Genomic DNA, 24906 nt, shown 5'->3' with positions numbered 1-24906 from the left:
ATGTAATCGACTGACTTGTAAAGCAAGTTTATTTTTGTTCCTGGTATTAACAATGTGCCGATCGCTATTTTTTGCAAATAATCCTATATGTTTTTTTACATATATTAAGTTTTCAAAGATATATTGTGATGCCAAAGTTAAAATATTAATTTCTTTAAATTTATTTCTAAGTGACATCTTGGGTCCCAATTTGTAAATCGCCCGAATGGCTCGCTTTTGCAGAACAAAAATGCTGTTCATATCTGCAGCATGACCCCACAGCAAGATGCCGTACGACATTAGACTGTGGAAGTAGGCAAAATAAACTAATCGCGCGGTTTCTACATCGGTTATTAAACGAATTTTTTTGACCGCGAATGCTGCTGAGCTGAGCCTTTTGGACAACTTATCAATATGAGGACTCCATTGCAACTTAGCGTCCAAAGTAATTCCCAAAAATACAGCAGTATCCGTGAGGTCCAATTCCTTATTTTTTACAATAATAGAATCGAGGGGCCTACTAACATTCGATAACGTAAAATAAACATATTTTGTTTTATTTTCATTAAGTAGCAGGTTGTTTACAGTAAACCAATCCACTACCTCTGAAATGGCGTTGTTTACATCGTCAAAGGAATCTTGTCGTCTCTTTACTTTAAAAAGTAAGGAGGTATCATCTGCAAACAGCACCACCTCATGTTTTACAAGACTAGGTAGGTCGTTTATGTAAACTAGGAATAGAAATGGACCTAGAATTGAGCCCTGCGGGACGCCTATAGTGACGTTAGATCCACACGATCTGGAGCCATGCACATCAACCCTCTGAACGCGGCCACTAAGGTATGACTCCAAAAGAGCGATGGCATTATCAGTTATTCCATAGTGACGAAGTTTCGCGATCAAGATATCATGACAAACGCAATCGAAGGCTTTGGAAAGGTCGCAAAAGACACCAATAGCATCTTTGGACTCCTCCCAAGCCTGAAAAACATGATTTATTAACTCAACACCAGCATCGGTTGTTGAGCGACCCTTTGTGAAACCAAATTGTTTATTAGACATTAAATTGTTTAAATTGAAATGTTGAAGTAATTGCAGTAATAAAATTTTTTCAAATATTTTACTAAGCGTGGGTAGTATAGATATTGGTCTAAAATTAGTAGGGTCAGAAGTACTACCAACTTTAAACAATGGAATGACTTTACTGTGCTTCATTAAATCTGGAAACACACCATTGTCTACACATTTATTAAATATACATGATAGATAGGGAGCTATGCAATCAATCACGGAGTTAATGACTTTAACAGAGAGACCATGAAGATCTGCAGTCTTTTTGATTTCTAAAGATTTAAAAGCTCTTAAGACGTCCCTAGGACTCACGTGTGTAAATGTTAGTTTATCTACTTTGGACGTATCTATGTGCTCCCTTATAAGTGATTGAGCGAGTGCAGGAGATGACTTCAAGTCCTTGGTAGTCGAAAATGGAATGTCAGTAAAGAATTTTTCAAAAGCTTCAGCAACTTGCTTATCATTTGTGAGTAGTTTACCGTCAATTTGTAATTGATACTCGAGATCGCGTGCTTTGACTTTCCCAGTTTCGCTATTAATAACTTTCCAAGTCATTTTAATAATATCTGAGCTACCTTTAATTTTACTGCTAACAAACATTGCCTTCGCGGTAACGCAAACACGTTTGAAAACTTTTGAATACTGTTTTACATAGTCGTGAAAAGCTACGCTATGATTGTATGTTCTTTCTTCGTAAAGTTCATACAACCTGTTTCTACTCTTATAAATTCCTACCGTCGCCCAGTCACTAAAAATTGGTGTGTCTGCTTTCTTAATTGTTTTTGCCTTAAATACTTTATTAAATTCCGATTTTGTTAGATTAAATAGGGAGTTATATAACAAATTTGGGTCATCACAGTAAGGAAGTTCTGGTAATTTGTTTGACATATTATCTTTGAATTGTTCTAAACGACTACTTGATATGGGATTGCATGTAACATCCTTTTTCAGTGAGCGGTCAACAAATAAGTTGAAAGATATTTGTTGACCACAGTGATCTGACTTTAATTTATTAATTATTAATTTATCACAAGGTTCTAAGTTACTAAAAATATTATCGATACATTTCGCGGACTGTGACGTGATTCGGGTTGGTTCTGAAAAAAGATTTACAAGATTATAACACAGAAATAAAGATTTGAATGTAGTACTTAATGAGCAATTTTCCAGAATATCAATATTAAAATCACCGCAGACGATAACATGTTTGCTTTTATTACATAATTTGCATAAAGCTTCATCAATAACTTTCTCAAATAGATCATAAGATGAAGCGGGGGGTCTGTATACGCTCAATACAATAAGCCGGCTGAGTTCAATACAGGCTAGCTCAACAGTTCGCTCAACTGAGAGACTTACAATATCCGTTCGTTCCTTATATTTTAAACAATTACGTACTAATATTAATGAACCGCCACGGATAGCCGTCTCCCTGCTGTACGAGCTGGCAACCTGGTGATTATTGAAGCAAACGAACTCATGTTTTTTTAGCCAATGTTCAGTTACGCACATAATATCAACACAATTACTGTTTAAAAAAAGTTCAATTTCAAGTTCCTTGCCCAATATTCCTTGTATGTTTTGGTGTACCAGGTTGATTACATTTGTATTTTTCTTATTGCATTTTATATTTAATATGTCCTCATTTAACTTACTACAGCCAAAGTTTTTCTCTGTTGTCATTAAATTTAATTTAAATTACAAATGTCAGAAATAAAAATAGGCTGCTCAATAGGAGCAGACGCGTTAAAAGCCAACGAATTGGCTGATTCTATTGTAAAAAAAAAGGATAGCGACTTCGCTATTTGTCTTTTGTAAAAGTTAGATAGATAGTAATATCTACCTTTGGTCAAATAAAAATTCCTAACATAGGAATTCGTATCAATGAACTGAAATTTATTATAATAATCGCATACTAAAGTATGCAATGTCAGGTTTAGATCATGCCTAAACTTATTTTCGGAATTAAGCTGACTTTGGCTGAAAGGCAATGCAAACAAAATCACTTGTTCTACATTCGGTAGGCTGTTAAGTAAGGAAATATAATGGGAAAGTAGTTCTTTGTTCGCGTTACCTCTCCTACCGGCCAAGATTATGATTGTACTATTTTTCGAGAATTTATAAGAAATTATTCTTTTTAAAATGTCTAAATAGGAGGCCCCCGGCATACAATTATTAATTACTGCCCGCCTCAAGAAATGGCTAAGTTGTAAACCCATTGTTTTGCCAATTTCGTCACTAAACATAATAATATTTTGCGCTTTGTTTACCGGCGCGGGCGCCGCCTGCCCGGTCGCCGACGAGAAGGACGTATTATTGTCATTAACAATTGGTGTGAGGAGCAAGTCCTGCGCCGCCGGTACCAGCTGATGGGCCGGCGCGGGCGCGGACAGCGGGGAGGACTCGGAAACACGAGCAGGCCGCTCAGTCTGCGAGGATGAATGATTGCAACTATACTGACGATTACTTAGTGAATCGAAGCGTTCCGCGTTGTGAAAACTCAAATTCACTAACTTATCAGCGGCCAGCTCGTGCTTTCGAATAGTTTTCTGAGCTACTTCGTAGTCCAGTGTCATATTTTCTAAGGATTTTGTCAGTTTTTTTATCTGTGCCTGGAGCTGATCAATTTCACACTCATATTTTTTTGTTTGGTTTTCTAACGTTACGGTACAAGTATTAATTTCGTTCAATAGATGTTGCCCCGTATTAAACAAGTGGTGGTGTGAAGTTGATGCTTGTGGTGAGTCACAAGTGAGGTTACTCTTTGAACACAACACCTCGTGAGATGGGGTGGCGGCAGGGACCAAGTCAGGTGAGTCTGTGATCAGCTCGTCAAACAGCGATTGTGTCCGAGACGTTTTAGAAGTACTGTCCGCGAGTTCAAAGTCCGATATTTGTTTATGCGCGTCGCGCAGCTCGCGTTCCAGAACAACGGTGCGCTTGAGGGCGGTCTCAAACTCATCGCAGCTCCGGTCAAACACATGCACCGTTCTTTGTAGCTGGTCATTTTGGTCTTCCACATCATTTAAACGCTGATGTAAAGCCGCCATCTCACTCTTTAATTGTTTATTTTGTTCTAGTATGACTAATACCTCCTTCTCGCTATCCTCTCTCTCTGAGTGCGAACGTATAAACACCCGCCGTAAGCACGTTCGGAGGCGTCTGTGAAAATGTGCAATTCCATTGCTCTGCACCCATCACAAATTATAGCTCGTGGAATGCGAACGCTGTTGAGAGCCGGCAGACTGGCAATGATTTCCGACCAACACTTGATGATCTCCGGTGACAACTGATCATCCCATGACTGTTTCTGTAACCACAGCTTCTGTAGTAACATTTTCATGAGAATGACACACGGAGCAAGAAGCCCTAACGGGTCAAATATCTGTGCGATGACCGATAACATATCACGCTTTGTAGTGCCATTGCAGTGCGCAGTACTGATGGGGAAACATAGTTCATCAGACCATGTTTTCCAACCTAAACCTAACGTCTTGCTCGGTTCAGTAACTCCGATATTTAGATCAAGGGAAGATCGAATGACGTCAGACATCAGCTGAGGCTCGTTTGACTTCCACTTGCGCAATGGCATACAAGCTGAGGCGAGTGCAGCAGTTACCTTCTGGCGTATTTGCTGAACTTCCTCGATGCTATCTCCACCGGTGAGTAAATCATCCACGTAAAAATCGTGAATGATTATCTCAGATATTTTCTTATCAGCGCATTCCAACCTGATCTGTTTTAGGCATCTGGTTGCAAGAAAAGGAGCGCAGGCTGTACCATACGTCACAGTATTCAGCTGGTAGGCCTTTAGGGTATCAGACGGATTATCACGCCACAGGATCTGTTGCAGGTGTCTATCTTCCGGATGTACAGCAACTTGGCGGTACATCTTCTCCACATCTCCGGCTAAAATATATCTATGTTGCCTGAAGCGGAGAAGAATAGACAGAAGGTCATCCTGAACAGTAGGCCCTACCATCTGAATATTATTCAGAGAAAGACCTGAAGTAGTAGGACAACTCGCATTGAACACCGCTCTCAATTTGGTAGTCGCGCTACTTTCCCGCAATACGCCGTGATGTGGGATAAAATATCCATTTTTATCCGCATCCAGTTGTTCACACTCGGACATATGACCTAGTTGTCGATATCTATACTTATAATAAATCTGTAGAGAGGTCAATTCTGTACATTAAATATTTTTTCAAAATAACTATCAGGGGGTGATAAGTGGTCGATACTGATGCCAAAAATGCAATCAGTAAAATTTTTGTCTGTCTGTCTGTCTGTCTGTCTGTCTGTCTGTCTGTCTGTCTGTCTGTCTGTCTGTCTGTCTGTCTGTCTGTCTGTCTGTCTGTCTGTATGTTCCTTATAGAAACAAAAACTACTAGACGGATTTTAATGAAACTTGGTACAATTATTCTTCACACTCCTGGACAGGTTATAGTATACCTTTCATCACGCTACAATCAATAGGAGCAGAGTAGTGAAGGGAAATTCTTTTGTATGAAAAATCTAAACCTCTCAAGTTAGACGTTTGAAATTTGGCATGCAGGTACCTTAGAAACCGTAGAGGTGCACTAAGAAAGGAATTTCCGAAATTCCTACGGGAACGGGAATTAGCGGGAAAATCCTTTTGTATGAAAAATCTAAACCACTCAAGTTAGACGTTTGAAATTTGTCATGCAGGTACCTTAGGTACCGTAAAGGTGCATTAAGAAAGGAATTCCCGAAATTCCCACGAGAACGGGAATTAGCGGGAAAATCCTTTTGTATGAAAAATCTAAACCATTCAAGTTAGATGTTTGAAATTTGTCATGCAGGTACCTTAGATACCGTAGAGGTGTACTAAGAAAGGAATTCCGGAAATTCTCACGGGAACGGGAATTAGCGGGAAAATCCTTTTGTATGAAAAATCTAAACCACTCAAGTTAGACGTTTGAAATTTGGCATGCAGGTACCATAGGTACCGTAGAGGTGCACTAAGAAAGGAATTCCCAAAATTCTCACGGGAACGGGAATTAGCGGGAAAATCCTTTTGTATGAAAAATCTAAACCATTCAAGTTAGATGTTTGAAATTTGTCATGCAGGTACCTTAGATTCCGTAGAGGTGTACTAAGAAAGGAATTTCAATTCCCACGGGAACGGGAATTAGCGGGAAAATCCTTTTGTATGAAAAATCTAAACCACTCAAGCTAGACGTTTGAAATTTGGCACGCAGGTACCTTAGATACCGTAGAGGTGCACTAAGAAAGGAATTCCCGAAATTCTCACGGGAACGGGAATGCGAGAAAATCCTTTTGTATGAAAAATCTAAACCACTCAAGTTAGACGTTTGAAATTTGGCATGCAGATACCTTAGGTACCGTAGAGGTGCACTAAGAAAGGAATTCCCGAAATTCCCACGAGAACGGGAATTAGCGGGAAAATCCTTTTGTATGAAAAATCTAAACCACTCAAGTTAGACGTTTGAAATTTGTCATGCAGGTACCTTAGGTACCGTAAAGGTGCATTAAGAAAGGAATTCCCGAAATTCCCACGAGAACGGGAATTAGCGGGAAAATCCTTTTGTATGAAAAATCTAAACCATTCAAGTTAGATGTTTGAAATTTGTCATGCAGGTACCTTAGATACCGTAGAGGTGTACTAAGAAAGGAATTCCCGAAATTCTCACGGGAACGGGAATTAGCGGGAAAATCCTTTTGTATGAAAAATCTAAACCACTCAAGTTAGACGTTTGAAATTTGGCATGCAGGTACCATAGGTACCGTAGAGGTGCACTAAGAAAGGAATTCCCAAATTTCTCACGGGAACGGGAATTAGCGGGAAAATCCTTTTGTATGAAAAATCTAAACCACTCAAGTTAGACGTTTGAAATTTGGCATGCAGGTACTTTAGTAAACTTAAAGCTTAGTTGCAACAGGATATTACAAAATTCCCACGGGAACGGTAGTTAGCGGGAAAAAACATTTGTATGAAAAAATCGAAACCGCGTAAGATAGATGTTTTCAATTCAATTCAATTAAATTATTTATTGCATTCCATGTAGTACAATGGGGTGTTACATAGGCATAGGAACTAAAACATGGACCCTGTAGGGCACAGCAACGTTGAAGGGAAGAGAGGAAGTGTGTATTAAAATTAAAACTCAATGAACAATCAATTAAAAAAAAACAATTCAATCAATTGATTCAATCTAGCATGCATGCATACCTTAGTAAATATAAAGTTTATTTTTGGCTGTATTTTGAAAAATGGGAGTTATTAGGAAAAAAATTGTACTTATGAAAAAATCTAAACTGCATAAGTATGCACTCCCACACACACAAAGATCTCTCTCTTATATAACACGCCACGCGGACGAAGTCGCGGGCAAAAGCTAGTTCCATCATAAAATCGGTGTACAACTTATTAAAAGATGGCTGGCGTTGATTTCTTCGCTCCAGTGATAAAAAACAATGCTTAGCTCGCTGTAATGAGTCACCTAAAACAACAGGACTCTGTTTTAGTGGTATTTTCACTGAGAAACGACCGTCAGCCAGGCGCGTCGTATTCTTCACAAAATGTTCCTCACATAATTTCTCCTCTGAGGAATATGTAGATGACCTAGGGCATACTTCGTCGAGCTGCCAGAACCGTGTGAGTAGGTTGTGTCATCAAGTCATCAACAAGGAACTCGCTAGTCGTAGCATTAATTTTTGTGAAGTGACATTTAATTGGTTGTGACGAAGTCGATACATAGCCGCTGTTAATTGGACCAGAAACTAGCCATCCTAACCTAGTCTCACAAAGTATCGGCTTTCCGTCACCTAATTTGATTTTTTGGGTTCCTAATAAATCCCAAAACACATCGGCGCCAATAATAACGTCCACTGCGGACGGTGTGTGGAAATTAGGATCCGCTAAACAAATGTCAGTAGGTATGTCAAGTTGTGACAAATCTATCTGACGACATGGCACGGTATCTGTGATAGATGGTAAAATGAAACATGGGAGCTTGCTCGCGAAGTTTTCATTCAATGATTTCATTGATACGCGGCACATTTTACCTACGTGTGACGTGATGTTATTGATGCCTAATATAGATTTATCTACGCATTGTATAGGTAGATTTAATTGACGATACATTTTTTCCGTCATAAGGCAAGATGTACTACCTACCACTGTCCAAGATTGCGCATGCAATGTGTTCACAGTTATTCGCATCATATAACTTAATTAAGGCAGTAGATAACAGGACGTCATCCTGGCCGGTCGAGTGCGGGGCGGCGATGCTCGCTGATAACGTAACATTATTGTTAACTCCGCGGCGACCGTCGGCGACGGCTGCGCTGACGAAATCGTAGGTTTATCTGTAGATGTGCGCAAGGATGTGTTTATCACCGGTTTCAAATCATTTGAATGAATCAGTGTATTATGTCTCCGTTTACAAATCTTGCAACCTGGTTTTTTACAATGGTTAGCATAATGACCACCGCGGAAACATTTATAACACACCTTATAGCTAGGCAATAACTGTTATCGAGCGTTAATGCTTAACGCAAGAAACTGAGAACAATTGCTCAATATATGGTCTCCGTTACACTTCGGACATAAATTTGGATTTGCAGTGGCGGAATTAGTGTTATTGTGGTCTTGTATTGAAACCATAGCCCTTATTTTTTGTGTGTTGTTCGTCTTAGCAGTCTGATTGGATTTTGTGTTTTGTGTATAGCGTGATAACTCCAAAGTTTCTATAAGATCAGCACGAGTTCGCAAAAAGGTAAGGAAGCATTTTAAAGTGACAGGCTGATCCATATCTAAGCGACCTTTGACCTCCTCCCATTCTCGATAAGTCTTAGTATCCAATTTGTTAGTGACAATGTAAATAAGAAGGGTGTCCCAATGCTCGGTAGGTTCGCCTAACGATTCTAACGCTCGCAAATTTTTATTTATTGAATCTATAGTTTGTTTAAACACGGCTGAAGACTCCTTTGTGATAGGCTCGATATTAAATAACGCAGAAACATGGTTTTGAATTAACAACCGCTTGTTGTCGTACCTTTCACAAAGAAGCTTCCATGCCACAGAATAGTTAGATGCAGAGAACTCGATTGATTGGATTACCACAGCTGCCGACCCTTCCAATGAAGCTCTCAAGTAGTGGAATTTATTAATTTCATCTATCTCGCAATTAGAATGAATGAGACTATTAAAGGTATCGTGAAACTCCAACCAATTATCATAATATGAACTACTAAACTTTGGCAGTTGTATGGTGGGCAGTTTAACTAGCTTGTGGTTACTAGAACGAGTACTTCCCTCGCTTTGTTCTCCTACTTTTGCGAAGTTAGACAAGATGTCTTGTGCTTTGGCAACAGATTTATAATTTGCGACTCGAACTCGTTTCGTTCTGAAATCTGAGCATCAAGATTGTCAGTTATGCACTCTAATTTCAATTGTACCTCGTCGTATTGGTTGAACAGTAAATCTATCTTACCAAGACGCAATTGCAATTCGCTTGCCCCAGACGTACCCAGATTAGGAATATCCAACGTATTTAAATAGTTGGAGAATGCTGTCAAACGTCCCTTGAAGCTGCCTCTGTTTTTTATTAATTCCTTCTCCTCGGTCATTATGGGAAGCGTGTGTTGTGTCCTGGAACTGTATACAATGCAAAATAAACGTAGGTACGTATAGACACACAATTAGATCACTTTTATGGTTTAAAATTACAATATTATGCTGCTAAAACTATATTAAGCAACACCTATCTTTAAATGCCTAATTATCGCACTGATTTAAATTGATTATTATTCTAGTTCCGTGAGTAAATTATTGTATATAATATTATGATTGATTCCAACGTAAATAATTAATCTCTTTGCGAAGAAAAGTGAATTTAATTAAAATAGGTTGAAGTAATAACAATGCTTAGCCAATTAATGTAGCCTTTACGCTGACTATACTTTTAGAAATAAGTACAAATTAACTAAAACAATGAATACCTACTATTCACTATGCAAATGATTATAAAATTAGAAAATAAACTTAGTAAATTATATACTACGGTACCAACCTTGTCAGTGTATAAATTATCTTAATTACAACCTGAGTAATAAGTGTTGGGTGGAAGACGAAGAACAATAAAGGTTTTACCACTTAAATGTCTTGTATTACTTCACTTGGTACCACTTTTGACCTCTGAACACCTTAACTTTGACTAGGTCATGAAGGTCACTTGATACCTATTCGTCAATCTTCCACTACTTAACTCGTATTCCACTTTTATCTTGAATATCTTCTGGTTTCCTTAAAATCCGGCTCGAAGGACCATGTGCGGGAATCTCAGGGGTTTTCAGCAATTAAAAGGCAAAAAGAGCTTGAAAAGATGTAATGTGCGATGCACGATACAAAAAGATAATATAAGATAATACCTTACAATAAAAAGATGACGATAGGTATTAAGCAATATCGACATTTGTGAGCTTTGCTCTGCTAATTTGAATAGGCGCTTGCTTTACAAACCGTTAACAATTTTTATTTATCGACAGTAATATTATTGTCCCATATTATCTACAATAGATTTTAAAAAACAGAAACACTTCCGAATTTTTGTTGCATAAAATACGAGTTTATTATTTAACTAGCTTTTGCCCGCGACTCCGTCCGCGTGGCGTGTTATAAAAGAAAGATCTTTGAGTGTGGGAGAAATGCTTAATTTTATTATTTTTAAATGAGGTTACAGTATAAGTAGCTCAGTTAAATAATGAATTTTTATTAATTTCTAGATTATTAGTTTATGATTTGGTTTGATATTTTAGGAAAATACGATCAGTTTCGAAAATTTAAACAAAATTTAAAAATTACAACAGAAATACGCCGTGAAACGTCCGCCTGGAAAATTCAACAGAAAACTACCTACGAAAGATTTGAACCATCCAAGAATAGTGAAAAGTTCGCCCGCAAAATTCAATATTTGACACGACCATCAACGACGTCTGCCCTCACGCGTCTGCCGCATTTCGGTTGCTCACTCGGGTATCTGCCCCCCCTCCGCGCCTCGCCCCCGCTGTCGCCGCCCCACAAACGCCGCCGCGGCCGCGACGTTTCTTGGTTGCCACTACCGCGAGCTATAAATTTCAAGCCTCTAACTCGCTTCCCGTTCCCAGGGAAATTTTTAACTTTGCATTCACTAAAGTATATAATATATGCATGTCAAATTTTAAGCATCTAACTTATGCAGTTTAGATTTTTTCATACAATTTTTTTTACCCGCCAATTCCCATTTTTCAAAATACAGCCATAACTAAAATTTATATTTACTAAGGTATGCATGCATGCTTTTATTCGTAGCATGCATGCTAGATTGAAAATGTAATGTATGAGCGTAATTGCTCGATTCCTTTTGCTAGGCGTTTAATATAATTTTTAATTAAGATGAAATGTGAGTAGTTTGATATTTGTCTCTTGTAATAAATCTCGTTTTGTGAACAGACGTGTTTCCTTGTCCCGGAAGCTTCCTGCTGATTCCAGGGTGTTTAGTGCCTTATAGGGACATATACAATAAACTGGCGACGAGTACCAACCTTCGTGTATGTTTTTGGTGATTTTTGTCAAGGTCAAAGTTCAAAATGTCTGTAGGAAAATTGGAACCGTTTAAAGTGATGGAAGATAGCTGGAATCTGTACGTGGATCGATTGGAACAATACTTCCTGGTGAATAGTGTCAAAGAAGAGTTCAAAGTGGCTACTTTAATCACGGTAATGGGCGGAGAAAGTTACGAACTATTAGTGACTTTGTGTTCACCCAATAAACCATCAAGTAAGACATTTAAAGAATTAGTGAAAATAATGCAAGATCACCTTCAACCAAAACCATTCTTCATGGCGGAAAGATATATTTTTAGGCGAAGGCAACAGACAGCAGAGGAATTAGTGGCGGAATATGCGACGGTATTGAAAAGATTGGCAAAAAATTGTGAATTCGGTACGGAGCTGGATAACAACCTACGAGATCAGTTTTGCTGTGGTCTTTACAAGGAGCAGATTAGACAGCGGGTTTTTTCCTGGGAGAGTGTCACATTCGCTAAGGCGTATCAGACGGCAGTGACCATGGAGGCGGCAGAGGCTAACGCGGCTGCGGTGATGGAATGCGGGCGGAGCGCGGGCGTCGCTGGGGGCAGCGTGCAGACCACCACGGTGCAGCGTGTCGGCAGCGAACGCGAACGACCGCGGGCGGACGCGCGCAGGGGCGGCGGACCGCGCGGCGGTAGCGGCGGAACGCGCGGCGGCGGGTGCGCGCGCAGCGGTTACGAGGTGCGCGGCACATGCGCCGATGGGGCAAACGACGGAGTCGCCAGGACGAATATGCACCGTTGCCGTGCATGTGGAGGGGCTCACGATAGCACGTCATGCAAATTCAAAGTCTACACTTGTCGGGTGTGTAACCGAGAAGGTCATTTAAAAAAAATGTGCCCCCGTTTGAAGGCTGCTAACGTGCAAGTGCATAATGTACAACGTGAAGATGAAGAAATAACGGTTTCTGACGGGGAAGTAATGGAGGTAAAGGAGAGTGGTCACGGCCCATACAAAATTACCCCAGGCCCGGCGCAAACGAAACATATCTCATAAATTAATGTAAAAAGTCCGCATGGCCGAAATCAGAGGCGAACACATTAAAATTGCGTAATGTTTTTGGTTAGGCGCATTATTTTATTTTTCACATTTTTTCCGAGAAAGCCTTTTGTGTCTGGTTTTATATTATCAGTTGATAATTAAGAAGCATAATGACACCTGGTTTCTCAGAATAATGTAGAAAATACAATAATATTAATAATAATTGAACATTAAAAAAAACAATACATTAAATCATGGCTTAAATCTATAATTAGTGTTCATTTATTATGAGCACTTCATCCATGCTTAATGCCGGGTGGTCGAACGTATCATTATGCCTCGCCCATCCCAAATAAAAAACGACACTGATGACATGGGCGCAACTACCCAGTGTTCTTCTGCCTTGAATACAAATGCAATAATAACTGCTTATGGCATCTCTACCTTCAGCAGCAGGGTTATATAAAACTAGCTGGTACCCGCGACTTCGTCTGCGTACTTTTAATTTGAATATTAAGGATTATATAAAAGGAACGGTATAGCATGTGATTAAAAGAGAGTAAGTAGGTATATTTAAAAAAAAATAAAAAATATCTGTTTACAGTCGTTATAAAGTACCTATGTATTCCATTGAGTGGCAGAAATTACCTAGGAATATTTATCGGTCCCTTATGTCCAAGACACTTACAGGGGTCAGCGTCACGTTGTGTACAAAAATATTTTAAAATGACCTAATTTAAAACTTTTTTGTACACAACGTTTGCTATTTTGTTATTATTTGTTAAAATGTAGAAATTGTTTGGACTCGACACTCGCGAGCAGGCCACGTATACACCACGTGCGCTCCCCCACCACAAGACAGCGCCGTTGACTGCCGCCACACTTCGGCGAATGTGCGCGACGACGAACGACGACCGACGGCAGTGGCGGCGATGCAGAGTATTCGTTAAAAGGAACTTTATCTACAAAAGCCAAATTTTTTTAACTTGATACACCCAAAACTACTAAATATCATGTTCCTAGGTTCAGTGGTTAATATTTTGTATACAAAAAGTTTGGCTTTGTAGTTCCCGTTCCGAATCCGTTCCATTCCGTTCGAATTTCGGAAAATCCGTTTGTTGAAAAACTCTGCACATCCTAAGAGACCTACGTACCAAGTTTCATGGTTTTATCTTCAAAAATGACGAATACCCATACAAACATTCAACCCGTATTTCACCCCCATACTGGTAAAAATTTCAAAATGCTTGAACAAACGATTTTTTGTTTGTTATTTAGTGCCTAAACACAAAATTTAATATTTTTATCTTGAAAAATGACGAACCTCATAAAAAATTTCAACACCTATTTCATCCCCTCAAAGATCGAATTTTCAAAAACGCTTTAACAAATTGTTTTTTTATTTCTTATCAAGTTCCTAAATATAAAGTTTCGTGGTTTTATCCCCAAAAATGACGAACTCCCATACAAACTTTCAACCCTCATTTCACCCCCTCACTGGTCGAAATTTCAGCAACGCTAGAACAAATGTTTAATTTTTTTTTATCAAGTGCTTAAATATAAAGTTTCATGGATTTATATTTTAAAATTAAAATATCCCATACAAACTTTCAACCCCTATTTCAATCTCTTCGTCCCTTCTTTTCGCAATAAAAGGTATCCTATTTTCTTTCTCAGGGTCTAAAGATTGTCTGTGCCAAATTTAATCAAAATCGGTTGAGAGGTTTAAGCGGGAAAGCGTAACAGACAGACAGACAGACAGAGTTACTTTCGCATTTATAATATTAGTAAGGATTATTTTCCCTCGTTAAATAGTAAACAAACTAAGTGTAGGTGTTATAATTTCGTGGACGAACTGATTACCTATCCGTTTCTTTGTCTAAAATGAGTATTACCTTATTACTATGATTGATTACTGGGCTTAAAGTTCGTATAAATGTCTATCGAATTACCTCCTCAAGTTTAAAGCGTAGCTAGTCATGTAGTACTATATTAATTATGTGGTGTAAGTAATTAGATTTTATCTGTATGTAATGTAACAGTCAGTTGAATAAAAAAACTTATACAAATCAGATCAATTAATTGGCGTAATGTGATTCTAGAAAGAGTTTTAATGTTAATAGATAGCTAGCTATAGCTATGTGTAGGTTCCTGTAGGAATGAGATATAACTGTTTAATAAAGACAGTTGCATCAAAATTTTATCATAAATTCCCTAAATTATGGCGCCTACCTACCCTCTAAGTTAGAAAAGTGATCAAATACTAACTTGAAGTCACTCAGTTTAAAAAAAAACATCGAAATCATTCCAGTAGCTATGGCGTCATGCGCTTCTTGACACGATCACGAAATCTAGATTTCCGCGGGAATGAGGTATTTTCCCGCCATAAAAAGTAGCCTGTGTCCGTGTCTAAGATCCTATCTTTAAATTAACCAAGTCTTATAAAATTCCGTTCAGACGTTAAGGCGTGAATGAGGCAAACTTTTAAAACAAACAATTAAAAATCACTAACCTAGTTTTCTGTCTACTGCCTACGCCTTAAGTACGATAGCATAAATATTAATAGGCCATATCCTTTTCTAGATTACTATCTATCAGCTAACTAAATTTCATCAAAATCCGTTGAGCCGTTTAGGCATGATAGACAAAACTCCCAGCAAAAACCATAAAAAAATCACTAACTCAATTCAGTTTTCTGCCTACTTCCTACCCCCTAAGTACGATGACGTGATCAATTTGATCGTACAACCGTTTGTAGATAACCAACTATTACCTTAATAAATTTCATTAAAATCCGTTCAGCCGTTTAGACGTGAAAGAGCAAAAGTCCCAACAAAAACGACTACAAATCACTAAATCATTTAGTTATCTGCCAACTGCCTACCCCCTAAGAACGATGGCGTGATTATTTATAGCCTATGACCATTTCTAGGTTATCATCTATCACCATACCAAATTTCATCAAAATCCGTTGAGCCGTTTAGGCGTGAAAGAGTAACAGACAGACAGACAGACAGACAGACAGAGTTACTTTCGCATTTATAATATTAGTATGGATGTAAGTTAAATAGACTTTTGAAGTTATATGCCTGGAATTTATTTTGCACCTTAATAACGAACTGTCATCATTTACAGCTTCCGGGTGCCTGTACATTTCAACATCATATACGCCAGTACGTTTTCGATGTTGAATTATATTAGTTATATATTTTTAAATGGGTGTACAATAATAGAGATTTTTACGTTCATTTGTTCTATTTAGAACATAAAAATAATAAAAAAACCCAACAAGAATTTTTGCAAAAGTATGAAAAAAAAAAGCGCCTAACCAAAAACATTATGCAATTTTAATGTGTTCGCCTCTGATTTCGGTCATGCGGACTTTTTACATTAATTTATCCTTATTTTACGAAAAAAATGAGATATGTTTCGTTTGCGCCGGGCCTGGGGCACATTTGACCACTCTCTTTTCCTTTTTTTATTTTCCCCAAAAATGAAAACCGACTGCAAAAATGGATAAAAGCAGTTCGTTCCGAAAGAAGAGAGGATGATCGGCTTCCATCCTATTCCAGTAAATAATAAGTCATATTGTAATTATATTTATATATATATCATCCAGGTAAAAAATTGAAGTATTGAATAGTTGTTTTTACTAAATACCAATTAATTCAAAACACAAAACATGCAATATAATAATACTACTTGAATAGGGTAATTCCGGGGCAGTTGGCCTTAAGGGAGAGTTGGCCAAGTCCAAAAAATTCCATTAAATTTGACTAGATGTCGCTAGCGCTCATTTAGTTCGCTTTGAGTCGTGTGTGCAAACACCTGTACGCAAAAATATTGGCGAAAAAAAAACTAAAAGTAAGTAAAATCCTCTTTTTTTGTTTTACGTAATGTGAAAATGAATTAAAGAGTTGACGTTCTATGTTAAAGTTGTGCAGTATTTCCTAAAAAATCATGCTTTTTAATACTTTCGTGATGGTTCATGAGTCGTGGTAGATTATAACCTCAAAATAATATCAATATCACGCATATTTTGTCACGTGTCCGGTGTGGCCATCTCTCCCAGAAAATTAGGAGAGATGGCCATATTTTGTCAGGGTGTGATGGCCGTATTATTAATATACGTGATTGCATATTTTTTTTAACTAAGACCAATTTTTATCCATATTGTAGATGCCAAATAAATACAAGAGAAAAGCGGTAGCTATTAGAGGGAATTGGAGTGAAGAATCGTTAAAAGCTGCCATCATCGCTTTGAAAAATGCTGAAATGTCAGTTTATGCTGCTGCGAAAATGTACCAGATTCCAAGAAAAACTTTAGAAAGGCGTTTTAAACAGAATAACGACAAGAAAGGATCTATGGGTCCAAGCTCCTTATTTGGCAAAGAAAATGAAAATAAACTTGCAAACCATATCAAATCAATGCAAGCAAAAGGTTTTCCTTTAACGATTGATGATGTTAGAAAAATAGCTTATCAGCTAGCTGAACAGTTACATTTAAAACACAGGTTCAACAAGGAAACTGAAAAAGCAGGCTACGACTTTGTTAAATTATTTTTAGCAAGACATCCAGATATTACAATAAGAAAATCAGAAGGTGTTTCCTTAGCTCGATCAAATGCGATGAATAGACGGGAGGTAGATGCATACTTTAATCTCTTGGAAAATGTCCTGATGGTCGACGACGTAATGATGAAACCCAGTCACATATTTAATATGGACGAGACAGGACTACAATTAAATAACCGTCCAGATCATGTACTTGCTGCGAAAGGATCCAAGGCTGTGTCAACAGTTACATCAACAGAAAAGGGCGAAACGATTACTGTCATAGCATGCTGTAATGCTGAAGGTACATTTTTACCTCCAGCTTGTATTATGAAAGGTAAAAATAAAAAACCTGAGTTTGAAGATGGTATGCCTCCTGGATCAAAGGTTTTTATGTCCCCTAAGTCTGCATATATAACGTCAGCTATATTTTTAGAATGGATGAAAACACACTTCGCCCAAAGGAAACCTGCAGGAAAAGTCCTTCTCTTGTTAGATGGCCACTCTACTCATTGTAATTCCGTTGAAATGTTAGAATACGCAGAACAAAATGACATAGTGTTGCTGTCAATGCCTAGTCATACATCTCACTATCTTCAGCCCTTGGATCGTGCTGTTTTTAAATCATTAAAAACCCATTTCTATGAACAATGTCGGCTGTGGCTAAAACAAAATTCTGGGCGTCGTATCACAAGACTGACATTTGGATCATTACTGAACAAAGCATGGGGAAAAGCAGCTTGTGCTGAGAATGCTATTGCAGGGTTCAAAGCGACAGGAGTTTGCCCATATAATCCAAGTGCAGTTCCTGATTATGCTTTTACACTAGAATCAGTGGAAAACACATCTTTATCCCGAAATGACACTCCAGCAACAACTACCGTCCAGGTTGCAAGCGGTACCATCACTTCTGTATCTCCAAATCATGAACGAGATGAAGTTGCAGGAGCTTCAGTAGGACCAGATCGTGAGCTTGTCACTGATAATGAGTCATCTTCTAGTGTAGAAGAACATCGAATGTTGAATGTAAGCCCGGAAATCTTACCAAAAAAAAGACCAAGGAACGCTTTGATACAGACTGGTGTAAATATTGCGGCAATGCTTCCGTCGACTTCAGCTACTCCACGTAAAGAAAAATGCGATAACATTCCAGATCTGACACCAACGCGAATTCTGAATGAAATATCTCCTGTACCTCAAAAACTAACAGAAGTACGCAAACGAGCTAAGCAAATTGGCACAATTTTGACATCAGCAGAACACATCAACATAAGAAAATGTAAAGAAAATGCTAAAAATGTTAAAGAATTACAAAATAAAACAAATAAATAAATAATAAATTTATTTCACACAACAGAACAATTTACATATTTTTAAACATTACATTAACAATAAAATATAATTTTGTTGGTGGCTATTTAAACGCAGAAGGTAACCCTGTCTCTCAAACTAGGAGACCTGTATCTTGAGAGGCAGTGTTCAGTTTTTACAGTTTTTAAAAATAGCATTGAGTGGAACTATATAATTTATATCCGAAATAGTCCAAGTGCTCGAACAACAAAAATATGCATATACCTAAACTAATTTGCGTGAATGATGTATGTGTGTAGGTGTGTATGATGTTATATGTGTGAGAGTGCGTGTACGTGTGTTATAGTGTGAAAGGATGAGTGTGTGTGTTTTAGTAGTTTAACATTTTAATTTATATGTTGTTGATTGATTATGATTACAGATAATTGATGTATTTCATTTACGTTTGTATACGAATAATATCCTCCGTTTTGTCGTAATTAAGTCTTAATAACCAGGTTGTTAGTTTTTTCTTAATATCATATCTATTGTTGTTAGCGATGTTGAGCTCCATATTTATTATTCTATATATATAGTCTCCTAGCACATAAAATTGATGTGTAGCAGAAGTCGTTCTATGCTGTACGCCAGGCATGATATGTCTGCGGGAATTTGGATCAGCCGGTCTAGTATTGCGATGCTTTCTCAAAACAGCTCTTAGCAGGTATAATTGCCGGACAGTGAGCACCTTACAAAGACTATACAATTCTTCTGTACGGTGCCTGAAAGGAAGTCTCATCATCACCTTGAGCACTGCCCTTTGTGCTCTTTCCATCTTGAGCATGTGTGTTTTCTCTGCCCCACCCCAAACTGGAATACAGTAAGAAATTACCGATTGGCACAGAGCAAGGTACACTTGTAATAAGAGATCAAAGTCTGCAGTATCTCTTAAGTGCTTGAAGATGTATGTGAGGCGTATAACTTTGTTGCGAAGACTGTCTATATGATTTCTCCATTTAAGGCACTCATCTATAAGTATTCCCAGGTATTTGACGCAACGAGACCTCTCAAGCGTAGGGCAACGACACGCTGAAGTGGTGTCGCCACATATGTGTGCGTTGATAGAGAAGTTTGAGCTCGTCGGACCTGGTGGCTTCAAGAAGAATGTGACATAGTTGGTTTTTTCAACGTTCATAGTGAGGAGATTAGTATTCAGCCATTTCATGACAAGTCTGAGAGCCTGTTCAGCTGTAACTTTGGTGTCGTCCCACGTTTTTCCCCGAACGATTAATGCCGTATCATCTGCGTAAGCGAAGATATTGCAGTTTGTAATATTTAGTCTGCATAGGTCATTGACATAGATTTGGAAGAGGGTAGGACCGAGTATACTTCCTTGCGGGACCCCAAAAAGTATTTGCTGACTGTCACTGACATGGGAACCAATCTTCACACATTGAGTTCTGTTAGACAAATAGTCCTTAAAGATGTTTAACTCTTTTCCTCGTACACCGGCACGCTCAAGTTTGCGGATAAGCAGAGGGACGGAGACGGTGTCGAAAGCCTTTGATAAATCGAGAAAGATCCCCACACACTTGTTTTTAGAATCAAGGTTTTTGGCAATAAGTTGAGTCATATCCATTACAGCGTCTTCTGTTGAAATATTGGGTCTAAATCTCGTAGGTCTTTTTAAGCTTTCTTAACAGAGAATTACAGAAGTTGCGGTACCTTGTGTAGACTACCTTGACTATCGGATCGCCAGGGTTTTTATTATGTTTTTTATGAAGCTTGTCTCGATGTCTTATACATCTTAGAAGACCTGTCGTTATCCAGGGCTTAATTATCCTTTTCCTTCTAGATATGTAAATGTCTTTTGTATGCTTCTTTATGACCCCGGAAAGCTTATAGACAAGCAGATCAGTGGCGACATTAGCATCAGTAGCAAACAGAATGTCAGCGAAGTTCATATTTTCCAGTTCAACCCTAATAGCTTCGTGGTCAATCCTATATCCGGAAGATTCTTTACGGGAAGGGCTTACTTGCTCCACACTTAGAATAATAGGTTTGTGATCTGTGATTTTCGTATCCAGTACCAATGTTTTAGTTTCTAACTTGGTTCGCACGAGACTGTGGTCTAAGCAGTTTTCTTTTCTAGTGGGGAAAATGTGAGTAGGTATAAACCCGTGTGATGCATGAAATGTTAGATAATCCTCACTAAACGCACCAAAGTTGTCTTCTATAATATTTATGTTTGTATCTCCAATAAGAGCAACAGAATCAAAATTTGATAAGTCGTTATAAATATCACAACAATGGCCAATTTCTTCTCAATTTTACAAATTAATCCAGTAGCATCCACAAATGTTGGTTCATCAACTTCACAGCTCAATTCCTGTCTTACATACAGGATAACTCCATCATTTTGGTTTAAGTTATTTATCGTGGAATAAGAATTGTAACCATCTAGAATTGGGAGATGTGGAACGGAATTAAGCCAGCCTTCAGTGAGAACTATTACTTCAAGATCAACATTCGTTTGGGCTATTAGAATTTGCAAATCACAGAAATGTTTATTAATGCTGCAAGTATTCAACTGAAGAATTTTTATGCTGTTATTGTTGTTTAATATGGTGGCACAATCTGCAGGGTCACAGATAAATGAGTTAACGGTACCATAGTGATCCAAGTCATGGAAAATACTGTCTAGATTAGCCATTTGACAGACATGGATGGTGCAGCAATAATTTGTACATAAACCTGTATATAAATATGTTTAAATACATCAGTTGGTTGTAATTTGTTAACAGTAGTGTAAAATGTGTATATGTCAAGATAAAAGTATAGTATTGTAGGTGATTGTGTCGTTTAATGTATGTATTGAACGTATAATAGTAAAAAACTAAAATCGTAAGATAAAAAATAAGGAATAAGAAGCGGGAAACACCATATTCTATGCGTGAGCATTTTAGAGAAGCTAACAAATTGCTAAGAAGTTAAAAAGAGAAAACAAGACTGATTTAAAACTAAAGAAGACTGAAAATATTAAAAAAGAAAATAAGTCTAATAAAAAAGAAAAGAAGATTGAGAAGGAAACAATAAAGAAAAATGTTCCGAGAAAAAGAAAATCGTTACGAAGATTGTCTGATAGTAGCGACGATGATGAAGAACTAGTATTATGCGATGTTTCAGATGAAGAACGTGGAGGCGAAGAAAACATCTGTGTTGGCTGTGGCGAGAATTACTATGAAACACTTCTCGTCGAAGACTGGCTCCAGTGCAATATTTGTAAACTCTGGGTGCATGAAAATTGCACAGAGTTCGACGATATGTGCTCCAAATGTGGAAAAAAGATGAAACATGATCTCAAAAATAAGAGGTGCTTGGTAAAAAAGGAGTAAAGTAGGAATAACTGAGGGCCAACTTACCCTTACTGCTAAGGCCATCTCTCCCGGGCATTCTGGGTGAGATGGCCAATTGCGATTTTAATGTTATGTTAATTTTGAGAATGATTATATTTGAAGAGATACGTTTTTTGTTAAAAAACCTTTAGTATATTGTTCAAAGTTTAATTAAAATAATAAATTACAACTTACATCTGAGTAGTTTTGTTTCCATAAGACTTCTAAAAAACTATGGCCAACTACCCCTGACTTACCCTACATAATTCAGCAACACGCCTCATCCGAAATAGAAAACACTGAAAATTATTAAATCCACTGTTAGTTTCGTCCATTTTCTACTTATGCATTGCATAACAACATCATTGATTTGAGAACCCCGGAAACACACGCACCAACCTCTATTACGATGGCTGTTGATAACCAATCACAGCGCTTGTCGCAATGAAGCGCGTCACGGAATCGCTACTGATTGGTTTTATGGAGAGAGAGAGAGATTCTACAACTCCACAGGAATCGGTAAAACTAGGACATTACAACAATATTAGAATTTGCCATTCGCAGTTTTAATTTAAATACTGTGTCTAACAAAACGTAATACATTATTCCCTTAATAATAACATTAAATATTAAAACTGAGTACGCAATATTACACGTAATAAATTATAATAGAAAAACCTTAAAAAAATAAATACACACTATGACAAGTACCAAAAAACCATATAAATTATTGATTTGAAAACCTAACGATACCTAATCCAACACGTTTTTTTTAAGTATGATCTTGACGCTGTGTTTTTTATGGTTTAGAATAATGCCAGATGTATGTTTTAAAATTCATAGAAAAATGTTTTATTGCATTCATTTATTGTATTTGCTGCTAAAACACACATAAATTATGATTTTGTATTCCTTCGTACGAAATTATAAGAAAAACATGTATTTTTTTTGTTCAAATGACGATTTCATTCACTCACTCTTCCATTCATTCTTCTTTACCAATTCTTTACGAAAAAAACGGCACCAGGTGGTTGACCATAGACATCGTAGACGTTCTATTAAATTTAAGCGTGTCGAAAATCCTGTTAAAATATTTTAAATTTAGACGACCAGAAAGCCAGAATTGCACTTTTTGCTAAACTAAATTAAAATTAGGTTTTCTAAGATAAATTTAGATTTAAGTTGGTGTTTGCACGAATCGGCACCATTATCTACCTAAAACAGTTGAAACATTAAATAATTATGATAGCGCGACAGCGAAATATTGAAAATCTAAATATTATGTTAACTGTAAACAACACGTGCGGCTAGCAAACATACAACACCTGCACTTGTTTACGACACACGTGCAAGGTACGGTAGTGGGGACAACCCTTATAAGAAAGCGAGCCGCACGAGTTGTACCATTCTTGTGTCGAACTCCGTACAGAGAACATCCAATAAAAGTAATCCGTGACAGTGAGCCATTGTTTAACTAGCGCTATGCGTCCTCCACAAAGGTCACTGTTACCTTGGGATCAGAGTATAATATTCTTACTCTAACATCAGAAGTAGAGGATCGTCCTGCTGCCCACCCATTATATTGAAAAAGACGGCCACAAAGGATGAAACTAAGTTTCAAAAACTCGTATAAATATATTTCTCGGGGTAGCCTGATTCCCTAGAGAACGCGTCCCCAGGTGGCGGATAGGGGAAGGCTCACTGGATACAGTGAGTAGGAGGTTACCTCCCGCGGACCACAAGGCCGGAGATGGACACTCTGTTACCAAACCCCAGTAGCGCGCTTCTTTGACATATTCGAAGTAGAGGACGATGCTGTGCCAGGCACTTGGGTTGGAGTGCCCGGTAGGGATGGCGGCGGAAGAACCTACGAGGTCAACGGCGGCTCCCAAAATCCTCCAGGAGGCATACAACCTTGGCGTCAGGTGGCAACCGGCCGTAAAACATCACAGCCAAATCAAATATCTCCTAATGAAGTACAAAGGCAATAATAAGGGTAAACATGCTAGGGCGTAAGCGACGAAGATACGGCGAATGTGAGATATGTTAGGGCGTTCCCCACAAGCGACGACCCCGGAGCATTTGACAAGAATATGCATTCGCAATCGACGCACAAAATCAGAATAGCGACGTGGAATCTGGGATCTCTTACCGGACGCAGCCAAGAGCTCGCAAGCACGCTAAAACGGCGGAATATAAATGTATGCTGTATACAGGAGACGCGATGGATGGGGTCAAAATCCAGAGACCTAGGACTGGGATATCAGCTGGTTTACCACGGAACAAACAACAAACAAAATGGAGTCGGAATTGTGTTGGATCATCACTTCAAAAGTAGAATTGTTAACATCGAAAGAAAATCAGACCGTCTCATGGCCATAAAAATAGCACTAGATAATCAACCTATCATGAACGTCATATGTGCCTATGCACCTCAATCGGGCTGCAAAGATTCAGAAAAGGACGAATTTTGGGAGGAAATTGATGAAATGCTAGTGAAGATACCAATGGGGGAGACAAAATTTGTATTGGGGGATTTAAATGGGCACGTGGGGAATTCAAACACTGGTTATGGAGGTGCGCATGGGGGTTTTGGCTACGGAAGCCTCAACAAAGACGGGGCGCTTATATTGGAATTCGCAGCACGACATGACTTAATTATTATTAATACATCTTTCCAAAAAAATTTGAACACCTTGTTACATACAAAAGCGGAGGTAAACAATCACAAATTGATTACATCCTCGCTGATAGCAAGCTTAAACGGAACTTTAAAGATTGCAAAGTGATTCCCGGCGAAGCCTTAACTGCCCAACATCGCATTTTGGTTGGCGTTTACATGCTTCCCAAGCCTATCAAAATAAAAATAGATAGATCTGCGCGAATTAAATGGAAGGAACTCACTAGCTCTAAAGGTGCTACTCTCTTAGCCGATATGTGCAACTTTCTAGCAAAGGATATGGAAAACATCTATGAATGTGTAGAACCTATGTGGGCAAATTTTGAAAAAGCATGT

General features: G+C 38.1%; 1 protein-coding gene across 1 annotated transcript; it reads left to right on the top strand.

Moving 5' to 3' along the window:
- Positions 1 to 11667: 11667 nt before the first annotated feature.
- LOC126381305 (uncharacterized) lies at positions 11668 to 12666 on the top strand. Its single transcript, XM_050030804.1, has one exon. It carries the CDS (start codon positions 11668 to 11670, stop codon positions 12664 to 12666), a length of 999 nt encoding a protein of 332 aa, XP_049886761.1.
- The last annotated feature ends 12240 nt before the right edge of the window (positions 12667 to 24906 follow it).

This window comes from Pectinophora gossypiella, unplaced genomic scaffold (assembly GCF_024362695.1).
Source record: "Pectinophora gossypiella unplaced genomic scaffold, ilPecGoss1.1 Pgos_44, whole genome shotgun sequence".
NCBI classification, from domain to species: domain Eukaryota; kingdom Metazoa; phylum Arthropoda; class Insecta; order Lepidoptera; family Gelechiidae; genus Pectinophora; species Pectinophora gossypiella.
Note: the sequence above shows the minus strand (reverse complement) of the source record. Positions and strands in the feature narration are given on the sequence as shown.